This window comes from Mustela nigripes, chromosome 9 (genome assembly GCF_022355385.1).
Source record: "Mustela nigripes isolate SB6536 chromosome 9, MUSNIG.SB6536, whole genome shotgun sequence".
In the NCBI taxonomy this organism is placed as follows: Eukaryota; Metazoa; Chordata; class Mammalia; order Carnivora; family Mustelidae; genus Mustela; species Mustela nigripes.
In genome coordinates this window covers 37,249,196-37,264,085 of record NC_081565.1, presented here as the reverse complement: position 1 = coordinate 37,264,085, position 14,890 = coordinate 37,249,196, and the positions used below count along the sequence as shown (strand labels likewise).

Genomic DNA, 14,890 nt, shown 5'->3' with positions numbered 1-14,890 from the left:
AACTTATATAACCTCCCTTTGCTGCTTCTCCTCTAATGGTAATTGAAATCAATTTATCATATATAAAATTATATATAAATTGCTGAGAAAAGAACACTTTGTCCTTGTAAAAATAAGTGGTATTAGGATACCAATAAAGTTACATTACTGAGAAATCCCCAAACTGGCACATTTGTTTCTGTTTACTTTGTCATCATCTACCTCATTTCACAAGAGATTTGAAGTGATTCAATACCAAAATAAGAGCAAGAACTATTTTAAGCTTAAAAAAAATCTTAGGAACAAAAGGAAATTTCTAATATTGTATATCCAAATCAACATAAGCACTAGAAACTAATAAACTAAAATTAAAGAAACATTAGCTGAATTACATTCAAAACAGTGGAGGCCAGATTTAGAACACTCTTGTGGCAAGAATTTTTTTGACATCTACAAACCTCTACTGAACCCCTGTATTTAGTTACAGATAAAATCGTAAGATGTGAAAAAATAAAAATTAAAACAAGTTATTTTCCAACTATAAGCTTTGATCAATATTTTTTAAAAATCAGCAATTGGCAGTTATGCAGAATAATCTGGCATATTCACTTCTGGTAAATACCCATCTAATCTAATCTTCCTACAAGTCTACCCAGGAATAATAACCAAACGTTAGTTAGTTCACAGCTTTTAGCCAAGCAACTCTATTAAATTTATAATTGTGCAAGCTTTTATATACAGACAATCATTAGAATGAAGGATGGGGGGATTCTCCAAATGTCTACCTTAAGAGATTATACTCTAAAACATGCACAAAGGGAGCAGTACGTAGCCACTTAGAGCTATCCAGGTGGGGGTGGGTGCCTCAATTGGTGCCTCAATAGGTCAACAATGTGCCGTTAGCTCAGGTCATGATCCTGGGACCCTGGGCCCTGGAATGGAGCCAGCACTGGGCTTCTCCCTCTCTCCTTTTCCCTCTCCTGCTTCTCCCTTCTACTCATGCTCTCATGCATGCATGCACACTCTCTCTCAAATAAATAAAATCTTTAGGGAAAAAAAAAAGGTTACCCAGGTGTACACAGAAAGAGATCCACGATGTAAGTATAGCAAGCTAACAACTAACAGTGTATAAAATAGGATTATATTTGTTAGTTCAAAGAAAAGCCCACATATATATATATATACTGAAAAAAGGACTAGTTATCTAAATGAGGATGCTGTTTAATTTATCATTCCATACTGGTAGTAGTTTAAGATTTATCTGAGAGACAGATCACGCATGCACACAGAGGGAGAGGGAGAAGCAGATGCCCCACCAAGCACAGAGCCCAATGTAGAGCTCGATCCGAGAACCCTGATATCATCACCTGAGTCAAAGACAGATCTGCTCAACTGACTGAGGCACCCAGGCATCCCTCTGCACTACTTTTTTAATTAGAGAAAACAATAAAGCTTGTTCATTCCAGAGAAATAATTGTATGAACTCAATATGCTTGCTAATATGAATAAACAAGACACCTATGCAAGACAGAATCCTGTCCTCTTAGGTTAATATGACAAAAAGTAAATTCTAGAAGACCTAGAAAAATTACACATAGTAGAGTCAGCACAGGTGAATATGTATACAATTTCCATTGTCTTTTTTTTTTTTTTTAAAGATTTACCTATTTGTGAGAGAGAGCAAGTGCCCACGCAAGCACAAGCAGGATGAACAGCAGAGGGAGAAGCAGACTCCCTGCTAAGCAGGAAGCCCGATGGAGGGGCTCAGTGCCGGAACTCCGGGAAAATGACCTGTCCAAAGGCAGATTCTTAACCAACTGAGCCACCCAGGTGCCCCTGTATGTGAAACATTTGAGAAAAACATCTTAGCCCATTTCATTAACCCAAGGATGGCCACAAGTAAGTCTTGGGCTTGTGAAATCTACTAAGACTGACAAGAACTTATTTGTGGGGGAAAGTAAGGAGAGCAAACTTAAGGGGCAATTGGTCTAATGCCACTGTAAATGTTTAAGAGAGTATCGCACACTTAGCACAACAGTCTGTGAGCATGCACACAAGCTTTCAACATGAACGAAACTTCTGATGACCTTTGTTATCTGTACTTGGCTACCTGTAGAATAGGTCTGAAGAAACTCTGAAAGGAAGAATGGTCCTCCCAAACACTACATTTAGTAATCAGAAAAGTAGCTTTCCAGGCCAACTAATTAAAAATCTACACAACACAAATAAGTTACTCAAAAAAAAAAAAAAAAAAAAAAAGTAAATTAATGCAAGAGACTGATATTTCATAATGATTGTCACTCAAAACAGCATTATAATGAAATAAGAGGTTTATCAGTACTTATGATCATGCTGAATGTTTTACTTTGTAACAGTTCCTTGAACAGAGAAAGACAAACTCATTCTTAAAATTATCAGGGACAGGGTAGACTGGGTGGCTCAGTGGGTTAAACCTCTGCCATCAGCTCAGGTAACAATCTCAGGGTTCTGGGATCAAGCCCCGCATCAGGCTCTCTGCTCAGAGGGAGCCTGCTCCCCCACCCCCACCCCGGCTGCCTCTCTGCGTATTTGTAATCTCTCTATCAAATAAATGAATAAAATCTTTCAAAAAAGGAAAAAAATTATCAGGGACAATTCAACCTACCCCCCCCCCCAAAGTAATAATTTTGTTTCAGGGGTGCCTGGTCAGGCAACTGTATTTGGATCAGGTCATGATCCTAGGTTCCTTGGAGTGAACCGTGCATCTGGTTCCCTCTCGGCAGCAGCCTGCTTCTTCCTCTCCGTCTGTCCCTCCCCTGCTTGTCCCTCTCTCTCGTTCCCTCTCTCCCTTAAATAAATAAATAAAATCTTTAAAATAATAGTAATTTTGTTTCAGAAGATCCTGGCACAAAATAAGGTTAGTCAACAGGACAAGATTTGTTTGCTTTCATGGTTTATTTTAAATGTTCTTGCTCTTAGCAACCCTACCATGTTTATTTTGTCTAGCACCTCCACTCCAATAAACTCTATACTAGCCAGGGGAAGGTAGGTATTCCTTACAACTGGTTAGCCATGGCTCCTAGAGACAGCAATCAGGTAGGCAACAAGACAAACACAATGGAAGAATGATCCTAAACAAACCAGAATTTAAAAAGAACTTTCACTCTGACTCTCCATTTCTACCACAGCCTTCTCATCTCTCAACGAGTATACGCCTTTTGTGTTGGTTATTCGTGCCCTAATTTGCTCTTTTCTGATCTAAGAAGAAACCAAACTAGATCCAACCTCACTATGTGATTTCCACACTCAGCGTAACCAAAGATATGTTCTTTACCGTTCAACCCAGAACTACCTCCTTTGAATTCAGTCCCAAAGGAGTATGAGAAGTTAAAACTCAATAAAACACAGAGAACTGGACATTTATTTAAGACTTGAGGGACGCCTGGGTGGCTCAGTTGGTTAAGCAGCTGCCTTCGGCTCAGGTCATGATCCCAGCGTCCTGGGATTGAGTCCCGCATCAGGCTCCTTGCTCGGCAGGGAGTCTGCGTCTCCCTCTGCCTCTGCCTGCCATTCTGTCTGCCTGTGTTCACGCTCTCTCTCTCTGACAAATAAATTTAAAAAATCTTAAAAAAAAAAAAAAAAAAAAAGGACTTGAAAATTCACGGGCACCTGGGTGGCTCAGTGGGTTAAGCCTCTGCCTTCGGCTCAGATCATGATCTCAGGGTCCTGAGATCAAGCTCTACATCGGGCTCTCTGCTCGGCAGGTGAGCCTGCTTCACCCCCATTCTCTCCCTGCCTCTCTGCCTGTGATTTGTCAAATACATAAATAAAATCTTAAAAAAAAAAAAAAAAAAAAGGTGGGGGGGGACTTGAAAATTCAACACCCTACCAGAGAAAGAATTAAGTTAGCTAAAGGAAAGACAACACAAAGTAGTATCCTGACTTATCTTAAACATATAAAAAGAAATAGGCCCTCCAATAAACAATTTGGCAATATTTCATTTATTCACAGCGATTATATATATATATAAAATATGTATAAAGGAGGTAGTTTAGGGATGCCTGGGTGGCTCAGTCAGTTAAGTGTTCAACTCTTTTTTTTTTTTTAAAGATTTTATTTATTTATTTGACAGAGAGACAGGTCGGGGGCGGGGTGGGGATGGGGGACAGGCTCCCCGCTGAGCAGAGAACCTGATGCAGGGCTTAATGCTAGGACCCTGAGATCATGACCTTAGTCCAAGGCAGAGGCTTAACCCACTGAGCCACCCAAGCACCCCAAGTGTCCAACTCTTTGGCTTGGGTAATTATCTCAGGGTTGTGAAATAGAGCCCTGAGTCAGGTTCTGCATTGGTATGCAGCCTGCTTAAGATTCTGTCTCCCGGGAGGCCTGGGTGGCTCAGTCGGTTAAGCGTCTGCCTTTGGCTCAGGTCGTGATCTCAGTCCTGGGATCGAGTCCCGCATCCGGCTCCTTGCTCAGCAGGGAGCTGCTTCTCCCTCTGCCTCTACCTGCCTCTCTGCCTGCTCGTGCTCTTTATCTCTCTCTGACAAATAAACAAATAAAAATCTTAAAAAAAAAAAAATTCTGTCTCCCCCTCTATCTCTCTCCCTCTCTACAAAAACAAGACAAACACAAAGAAACAAAACTGAGAGCCATTCTATACTGCATCCATTAGCAATCAGGTTAACAAATTCCCAGGGCACCTGGGCGGTTCAGTCGTTAAGTGTCTGCCTTTGGCCCAGGTCATGATCCCAGGTTCCTGAGATGGAGCCCTGTATCAGGCTCCCTGTTCAGTGGGAGTCTGCTTCTCCCTCTCCCATGGCTTATGCTCCCTCTCTTGCTGTCTCTTTCTCTGTCAAATAAATAAATAAAATCTTTAAAAACAAAAAAAGTAAACATATTCCTCATATTTTATGAAAACCAGAAAATATAAGCCTAATTATCAGCAAACAAAAACTATTAAAAATTTCATTTATTTTGACACTTAACATAATGTATTTACCCAACAAACTGATAGACTAGTCTCATCTTGCATGGAATTTTACCCATAGATACTGCTATACTCAGATAGTGAAATACTATCCCAAACATCTTATTCTTACATTACTCATTCTGCTTACTTCATATTAAATATATTCATTTTACTACTGAGCTGGTCACATCAGTCCATTTTTATATAGCCTACCCCTAATACAACCTTATCCTTAAAAACGAGAACCTTGGGGTGCCTGGGTGGCTCAGTGGGTTGAGGCCTCTGCCTTAGGCTCAGGTCATGATCCCAGGTTCCTGGAATCGAGCCCCACGGTGGGATCTCTGCTCAGCGGGGAGCCTGCTTCCCCGCCCCCCACCGCCTGCCTCTCTGCCTACTTGAGACCTCTGTCAAATAAATAAATAAAAGCTTTTAAAAAAATAAAAAGTAATAAAAAATAAAAACGAGAACCTGATTAAACCCAAAGAGTGACAAGGAAGGCATGTTGGTTATGTTCATCCTTATAGCCCATCTAAAGGAGAATCATTGGGCGCCTGGGTGGCTCAGTGGGTTAAGTAAGCCGCTGCCTTTGGCTCGGGTCATGATCTCAGGGTCCTGGGATCGAGTCCCACATCAGGCTCTCTGCTCAGCAGAGAGCCTGCTTCCTCCTCTCTCTCTCTCTGCCTACTTGTGATCTCTCTCTGTCGAATAAATAAATAAAATCTTTAAAAAAAATTTTTTTAAATAAATAAATAAATAAAGGAGAATCATTATTTGTTTTAATCTGTTTTGAAACGGTGATCTGAAAATACAAATAAGGGTCACCTGGCTGCTTTAAGCAGGTTAGCATCTACCTTTGACTCAGGTCATGATCCCAGTGTCCTGGGATCAAGCCTGGCATTGGGATCCCTGCTGGGCGGGGAGTCTGCCTCTCCCCATCCCTTCACCCCTCTCCTTGCTCATGCTCATTCTCTCTAATTAATTAATTAATTAATTTTGAAAGGAAATAGAAATGAAACACTGCGCAGCATGCCTGGATAGCTCAGTTGGTTTAAGCAGCTGCCTTCAGCACAGGTCATGATACCCCAGTCCTACAACTGAGCCTTGAGCGGGGATCCCCCTTCTCCTTCTCTACCCCTCCCTTCACTTTCTCTCTCTCTCTCTCTCATAAATAAAATCTAAGAAAAGAAAAGGGGAGGGGAGGGGGAAAGGAAAAGGGAGGGAAAGGGGAAAAAAAAGAAAAGAAAAGAAACAAAAGGAAATGAAAAGAAAAGAAAAGAGACAAGACAAGATAGTGTAATCTCCATGGAGAATCAAGAGATTAGGGCTGACACTGCCTTGTGCGGCTTTAGCTGTATCCTTCCTAAAATAAAAGGGACAAGCTTTAGTGTGCCTGCACAGTCCTCAAAATTTACTAAGCTTAAAACAACAATACCTTTCTTTCTTATTTTATCTGTCAAATGGTCATGAAAATGTGTCTACAGAACATTCACACATAAACAGATATACAGCAAACTCTGGTTTTCGTTTAGTCTAGAGATGTAAGGAGTAATAAGAGATGACAACTGAGATGAAGAAACAGGAGCAGTGAAGGCAAGAGAAGTTTTTTTTTTTTAAAGATTTTATTTATTTATTTGACAGACAGAGATCACAAGTAGGCAGAGAGACAGGCAGAGAGAGAGGAAGGGAAGCAGGCTCCCGGCTGAGCAGAGAGCCTGATGCAGGTCTTGATCCCAGGATAAATCTTAGCACTACAAATCAGTTAACAGTATTTATTAATAATTCTTACCGTGTCTGAATTCCCTTCCAGCAATATATTGATAGCTTTGTTCACATCTCCATTACAGTCATGTAGGGCCACTATGCATTCATCCTGATTTTTCCCCGTCACTTCCATAAGCTGTTCAAATTATAAGAAAATGGTTAAGGAGACCCTAAAATGGCACTTGATACCAATTTTAAGATTCTTCTATTTAAAAACAGAAATTACACAATCCTTCCTCATGAACATGACCTCCTTCCAGACCTGAGCTTATAATGCAAGAACATTTACCTGCTTTTTGTGACCATCACTTGTCTTTTCATCAATACAGAGAGTCAAACAACAAATCAACTCTCCTCCAAGAAGACTAAGTATCAGATTATTAATGAGCAGTACACACACAAAAAAAAATATATATATATATGTATAGACATTCTCAGCATACTCAGGATCAGCTCTGACTACTCCAACTTAGTTCAATGGCCTAGGATTCCCAAAATTCTGAACTACTCAAAGTATACATGGCCACCATAACAGAACATCTAGTCCAACTACGTTATACAAAGAAAACATTCCCTATGTGGTTTATCACTGCTTGGATTAGAAAACTCCATATTAAAAAAAAAAAAAGACTCCATAAACATAGTTAAGTGACAACACCCAAAGGTCTCACAAGTGCAATTCTACAGCTATCACAAACTCACTCCTAGACATAGTACTTGTGCAAGCAGCTTCAACAGGGTGCTACATTTGAAGTAATCAAAGAAAGCCCCTTGGTACATTCTCTTTACCAAGAGAGATTAAGGGGTGCCTGGGTGGCTCAGTGGGTTAAGCCTCTGCCTTCAGCTCAGGTCATGGTCTCAGGGTCCTGGGACTGAGCCCCATATCGGGCTCCCTGCTCAGCAGGGAGACTGCTTCCCCCTGTCTCTCTGCCTGCCTCTCTGTCTACTTGTGATCTCTCTCTCTGTGTCAAATAAATATAATCTTAAAAAAAGAAAAAAGGAGAGATTAAGTTATTTAACATTTTCATCACAAGTACAATCACAAATTAGATACAATATACAGGTTTCTCAATTACCAGCAAACAAATGTATGATTTAAGTATCTCTTGTGTTTTACACACATTTAACTGTTTTAGTGTGTACCACCTATTCAAAGTAGTTTGACACCAACATCTGAAGTGATTTCTCTGTGGTCAAAAAACTAATTAACAGGAAGACCTATGTGGAATCCAGGTATCCTGATCTCATGAATAGAACTCTTTGCACTGTACCACTCTCTCTGCTTTCTTCCCTGCCATTGCACGGTGAAAGTTCTACACCTTTACAGCTTTCCAGTCCTTTGGTCTTTGGGCATCAACTAGTGTCAGTTTTTATCAGTGTCTCTATTAACCCAACACCTATAGTATACAAGTGATAAGATGCACATTAAATATCAAAATTACCCCCCAGTGACTGGAATAGTAAGAGAGCAAACTAAAGTTTAACCATAAAACTCTGAGCTCCTGGACCAGTGTTCCTTTTTGTGTATCTGCTATACTAGTCAGATGAAAGACAAGATGATATGTAGAATTATGTCTCAAACTGTACATAAATCTCATTCCGGAAAATAAAGTGCTATCGTTTTTAATAAATTCTTTTTGTGGCCTTCTAAAATTACTACCATTAGTCTAATGACAGCAATTGTAAGTATTAACAAAGAGTTTACACAGTAAAGGGAAGTTAAGCAGCAAGCTAGGCATGAGCAATAGGATGATGGACCTTAGATATCAAGATGGAGAGCGCCAAATGAAGACAGACTGGGACCACCCCCTTCTACCCATCTAGCAATGGGTTTGTCGTTACAACATCCTGGGCAGGAGTAAGAGCTAAATTTGTTGTGCTAGTTACACTTGTGCAGAAAGAAGTAGCTTGTCCTTATTTGACCTAATATCTCTAATATAGAAATAATGTTGCAGTTTGCTACCCCATGCAGGCATTTTAAATACAATTTGGGAAAGAACATGCTGGCTGGCTAATGATTATATAATCAAGGCCTGTCACTCAACTGTTGCAACTCTAGAGCTGCCCAAAAGAAAAGGCCACACTACCAAGTTTCCAAAGCCATCATTTCTCTTGACTAGCCTGCTTCTCTCTTGGGACGTACTTTAATAAAACTCTGTTCGCTTTCATTCTGCTGCTCTGTAATTCTTTACAGTAGCAGTGAAAAGAACCAAGGTTTCTTTCCTTTTCCAGCTAACTCTCAGTAACAAGTTCACTGTGGGACAGTCATTCCAGCAATGACTTGTAGACCTCTACCAAGGTCAGGACCGAGATAAGGGTTATATAGCTTGATTTCTAGAATCTTGAAAGGAAAAGCAGCCTTATCAGGAAATAAGATTTTGAGATTTTTATTACCAAAAATGACTCTCCTTAAAGTTGTATATGAAGACATCAAACTAAAATTTAATGTTATATTTTTCCAGCATATGTTTGGATTCATCATCACCAATTTTGGAGAAAGCAATTTGGTTCTTTTTTTTTTTTTTTTTAAGATTTTATTTATTTATTTGATAGATAGAGATCACAAGTAGGCAGAGAGGCAGGCAGAGAGAGGAGGAAGCAGGCTCCCTGTTGAGAAGAGAGCCCTATGTGGGGGTCAATCCCAGGACCCTGGGATCATGACCTGAGCCGAAGGCAGAGGTTTTAACCCACTGAGTCACCCAGGCGCCCCAGCAATTTGGTTCTTAACATTAAACAAGACTTTCTGAGAACTAGCCAAATATTTGACGTACGTTCTATACCCAGGTACAGACAAGGTCAATGTGCTTCTCCACAATGTCTAGATCATTGTTGGTAACATTTTAGTAACTAGGATGATTCTACTACCAAAATAGTATCCTTTGCCACAAACATACCTGTTTAACTTTAGCTTCAAATTCTGAATCATTTTTATCAAAGATCACTTGAGCAAGACGCATCTGTTCAGCTGTTGCCTGAAAAGTACACACAGAATTATTTAAAAGATCTCAGCACCTAAAATACAAGTTAGATGCCAAAAATCTCCTGCAAAAAGATAAAAAGCTCAAGCACTACAGTGCTATGATAACAAAAACCACTGTTTAGAGCTCTCAAATGTTTACAACCTGCTTCCATAAGCCAAATAAACATCAAATTAAACGGCGTAAGGGTCCCATTCCTTTGGCCAAATGACCTAGTAATTATTCACCTTAACTGGCCATGTGACTCATTTAAATGTTCTTTGCCTTGAGGAAATGGAGTAAATAAGAACCACAGAAAATCAGAAGAACAGTAAACAGTGGAGACTGCTAGGACACAGGCTTAGAACCAGCATCTCTGTCAAAAAAAACAAAAAAAAACAAAAAAAAAAAACACTGCTGTCAACTCTTTTTAAGATATCCTGGTCAGTTCTGAAGAGCAAATGCTGTATTTTACTAAATAAATACTATTTTTAGGGGTGCCTGGGTGGCTCAGTTGGTTAGGCAACTAGCTTCGGCTCAGGTCATGCTTAGCATAAACCTGCTCAACAGAGATCTACTTCTCCCTCTGCCCCTCACTCTACTCATGCTCCCTCTCCCAAGTAATAAATAAAATCTTTAAATTAACTAATTAATTCTGTGTGCTATTTAGTAATATACCAATTTGGTTTGTTAGTTTTGACAAAGGTACCTTGATTATGATAACAGGAAACTGAGGAGCATGCATATAGGAACTCTGTACTATTTCCATGCAACTTTCCAATGAACCTAAATTTACTCTAAAAATTTACTGAAATAAAAATATTACCCTTGAAGCACCTGGGAGGCTAAATCAGTTAAGTGTCTGCCTTCAGCTCAGATCCTGATCCCAGGAGCCAGACATGGAGCCCTGAGTCGGGCTCCCAGCTCAGCAGAGAGCTGCCTTCTTCCCCTCCCTCTCCCCATCCCTCTCCATTCACGCTCCCTCACTTTCTCTGTCTCAAATAAATAAAAACTTTAATGATGATAATAATAATAAAGTAAAAATATTACCCTTGTTAACAAAAACCTTTACTAACTCCCAACATAAATATTTTAAAAGTTGAACCATTTAAATTAATGAATGAGCACAGAGAATGAAAAAAAATCCAGGAGCTAATAATGAATAATTTTTCTGCTCAAACACTACAAAAGATCTACTCTTATAACTAAATTTGTACACATACCCATGATAGATTTCTTGCAATAAATATAAAGATGTGAAACTACTGACTAAAGAAGTATCTAGAAAAATGTTTTGTACATCTAATGATGTACAAAATCTATGATGTACTATATGTTGGCTAACTGAATCTAAATTTAAAAAAAGGAAAAAAGAAAGAAAAACATTTCATACCATCTGTTCAAAAATTCTCTGCACACCGGCTACAAAGATTTATTCTCCACCAGCAGAATAAAACAGCCTGTTTCCTCAAAATCTTTCCAACTTAAAAAAAAATTCCAATTTAATCAGTGAAAAATGGTGTCTAGTCTAATTTTTATTTCTAAAGTCACTAACTAAGGGTAATCTTTTTAACATATACTTAGTAATATTACATTGACAAAAAACAATACCAAGCTAGAAAAGCTTCATGTGGTAAGATAGTAAAGATTAGTTAAGTCAGTAATCATTAATAAAAGCTAATTCTAAGGGGAAAGTTGCATGAGGAACATACTACTTGCACATGGTCTCAAAGTGTCCCCACATGATTATTTTTTAGCTGCTAGGTGAAACACAGTTAATAAATCAGAGGAAATACAAGAACTCTGGACTGAATGAATCAATATCTTCAGTGAGGGGCAGATAGATATGACACAACTCCACCCACCATAATCTGAGAAATACTCAAAAGTCCTCTGTGTGGTATTCCAATCAGAGTTCTATAACCTAAATCTAATCATGAGGAAGAATCAAATTCACATTGAAGTTTTTGTTTGTTTGTTTGTAATTAAGAATTATCCATTTAGGGGTGCCTGGGTGGCTCAGTGGGTTAAAGCCTCTGCCTTTGGCTCAGGTCATGGTCTCAGGATCCTAGGATGGAGTCCTGCGTCGGGCTCTCTGCTCGGCGGGAAGCCTGCTTCCTCCTCTCTCTCTGCCTTCCTCTCTGTCTACTTGTGATCTCTATTAAATAAATAAATAAATAAAAATCTTAAAAAAAAAAAAAAAAAGAATTATCCATTTAGGAGTGCCTAGGTGGCTCAGGGGGTTAAGCCTCTACCTTTGGCTCAGATCATGATCCCAGGGTCCTGGGATTGAGCCCCACATCCGGCTTTCTGCTCAGCAGGGAGCCTGCTTCCCCTCTTTTTCTGCCTGCCTCTCTACCTATTTGTGATCTCTGTCAAATAGATAAAATGTATTTTTAAAAAATTATTCATTTATTTGAGAGAAAGAGTGCAAGCATATGAGCAGGGGGAGGAGCAGTGAGAGACAAGCAGACTCCCTACTAGGCTTGATCCCACCGACCTGAGCCAAAAACCAAGAGTTGGATTTTTAACTGACTGAGGAACCCAGAAGGCCTGAAGAATATTTTACATTAAAACTGGCTTATTTCTTTTTTCTAAATTGCCAGAATTTTGGAAGACAAAGGCTAAGAGTTAACTAGACTAAAGATACGTGTCAAACAAAAGGGGTATGTGCTGATACTATACTAGAATGGGGAAACAGGGCGCCTGGGTGGCTCAGTGGGTTAAGCCGCTGCCTTCGGCTCAGGTCATGATCTCAGAGTCCTGGGATCGAGTCCCGCATCCGGCTCTCTGATCAGCAGGGAGCCTGCTTCCTGCTCTCTCTCTCTGCCTGCTGCCTCTCTGCCTACTTGTGATCTCTCTCTGTCAAATAAATAAATAAAATCTTTAAAAAAAAAAAAAAAAAAAAGAATGGGGAAACATGCTATGCTACAAGGGACACTACCAGAGAAACTGACAATGAAATAATTGAATACTGAAATAACTAAAAATAATGTATATATTAATACATGCATACAATGTACATGTGTACACAGATATAAAATATAGAAAAAAATAAAAGAGTAAAAGTGGCACCATGTTAAAAATTTCATTAGGAGGGACATCTGGGTGGCTCCGAGGGTTAAGCCTCTGCCTTTGGCTCAGGTCATGATGTCAGGGTACTGGGATCGAGCACCATATCGGGTTCTCTGCTTGGCAGGGAGCCTGCTTCCCCACTTCTCTCTGCCTGCCTGCTTGTGATCTCTTTCTCTCTATCAAATAAATAAATAAAACCTTAAAAAAAAAAAAACTCATTAAGAGTATGTAAGAAAGAGTTCTTTAAACTACTCCTTCAACTTTAGAGCAAAACCAAAATCCCATGGACAACAATATTATCATAAAACTAGATGACTGGGGGCCTGGGTGGCTCAGTGGGTTAAAGCCTCTGCCTTCGGCTCACGTCATGATCCCAGGGTCCTGGGATCGAGCCCCACATCGGGCTGTCTGTTCCACAGGGAGCCTGCTTCCTCTTCTCTCTCTCTCTCTGCCTGCCTCTCTGCCTACTTGGGATCTCTGACAAATAAATAAATAAAATGTTTAAAAAATAATAATAATAATAAAAATAAATGACACAGTAACCCTCACAAGCCTCCAAATACAAACATGTAAAGAAAAACCATCCACAGATATAGTATATCTCCCAGGACCCTAAGATCATGACCTGAGCCAAGATCAAGAGTGGGATGCTTAACCTGCTGAGCCACCCAGGTGCCCCACCATTATCAACTCTTGAAACTAACCATCTAGGGCTCTCATTAAGAGAAAATGACTAGGGCGCCTGGGTGGCTCAGTGGGTTAAGCCGCTGCCTTCGGCTCAGGTCATGATCTCACGGTCCTGGGATCGAGTCCCGCATCGGGCTCTCTGCTCAGCGGGGAGCCTGCTTCCTCCTCTCTCTCTCTCTCTCTGCCTGCCTCTCTGCCTACTTGTGATCTCTCTGTCAAATAAATAAATAAAATCTTTAAAAAAAAAAAAAAAAGAGAAAATGACTAGCAGAATCAAAATTAAACCACATATAAACGGAAGTAAACAAGGTCCGCACTGGGGGAGGGGTGAGGTCAGGAAATATCAGAAAGTAAGCCAACATAATTACACATTAAAGAAACTCTCTGAAATTAGAAAAGCCACTCAGAACCACGTTGCCATCTGAAAGTACAAAGGAAAACTCACTGCATATAACAATGAGCGACAGAGGGGCACCCAGGTACTAAGATCGAGCCCGGCATCAGGCTCTCTGATTGGCGGGGAGCCTGCTTTCCCCTCACCCTCTGCCTGCCTTTGCCTACTTGTGATCTATGTCAGATAAATAAATTAAATCTTAAAAAAAAAAAAAATGAGCGACAGAAAAATAAAGGTCAAATCCCATACAAAGTTATTATAAGAAAAACAATAAGGAGTAAGGCAATACCCCAATAACCAATGAAAATACACACACACACACACACACACAAAACCTACCTAGCGAATAAAGCTATCTTCGGTCTCAAAACTAAAAGGCAGTGTGCGTGGGGCACCTGGGTGGCTCAGTTGGTTAAAGGTCTGACTTTGGCTCAGGTCATGATCTCAGGGTAGAGGGGTCTGCTGCTTCTCTCTCCCCACCCCCACCCCTCAGAACAACCTTCCCCTGCTCATGCTCTCTCTCTAAAATAAATAAAATTTTGGGGTGCCTGGGTGGCTCAGCGGGTTAAGCCGCTGCCTTCGGCTCAGGTCATGAACTCGGGAGTCCTGGGATCGAGCCCCACATCAGACTCTCTGCTCATCAGGGAGCCTGCTTCCTCCTCTCTCTCTGCCTGCCTTGCCTGCTTGTGATCTCTCTCAATAAATCTCTCTCAAATAAATAAATAAAATCTTTTAAAAAGGCATTGAGCATAAAAACAAAAAAAATCTTAAACTTAACTTTGGAAGCAGACCTGATGGACTTAACAGCTGTTCTAACAACTACAGTACTTTAATACTAGCCTGTCATATTAATGAAATAAAAAGCATTTTACATCAGAACTTTAAATATTTTTTACTTTTGTTGACTACCCTAGCCAAGGAAATTACATTAAATATGCAATAAAGAAAACCCCAGGGGCACCTGGGTGGCTCAGTGGGTTAAAGCCTCTGCCTTCGGCTCAGGTGATGATCCCAGGATCCTGGGATCAAGCCCTGCATGGGGCTCTCTGCTCAGCGGGGAGCCTGCTTCCTCCCCTCTCTCTCTCTCT

General features: G+C 40.2%; 1 protein-coding gene across 4 annotated transcripts in view; it reads right to left on the bottom strand.

The window, feature by feature from the left end:
• Positions 1 to 14,890, bottom strand: part of UBAP2 (ubiquitin associated protein 2) — a 134,679-nt gene that overhangs the window by 70,177 nt on the left and 49,612 nt on the right. For 3 of the 4 annotated variants that reach the window (XM_059411484.1, XM_059411483.1, XM_059411485.1), the window contains exons 3-4: positions 9,584 to 9,661; positions 6,715 to 6,825 (exon numbers count right to left, since the gene is read on the bottom strand). In XM_059411484.1, the coding sequence (XP_059267467.1) occupies positions 6,715 to 6,825; positions 9,584 to 9,661 (189 nt within the window). The remainder of the gene's footprint in view (positions 1 to 6,714; positions 6,826 to 9,583; positions 9,662 to 14,890) is intronic. The other variant, XM_059411486.1, reaches the window with a different exon arrangement.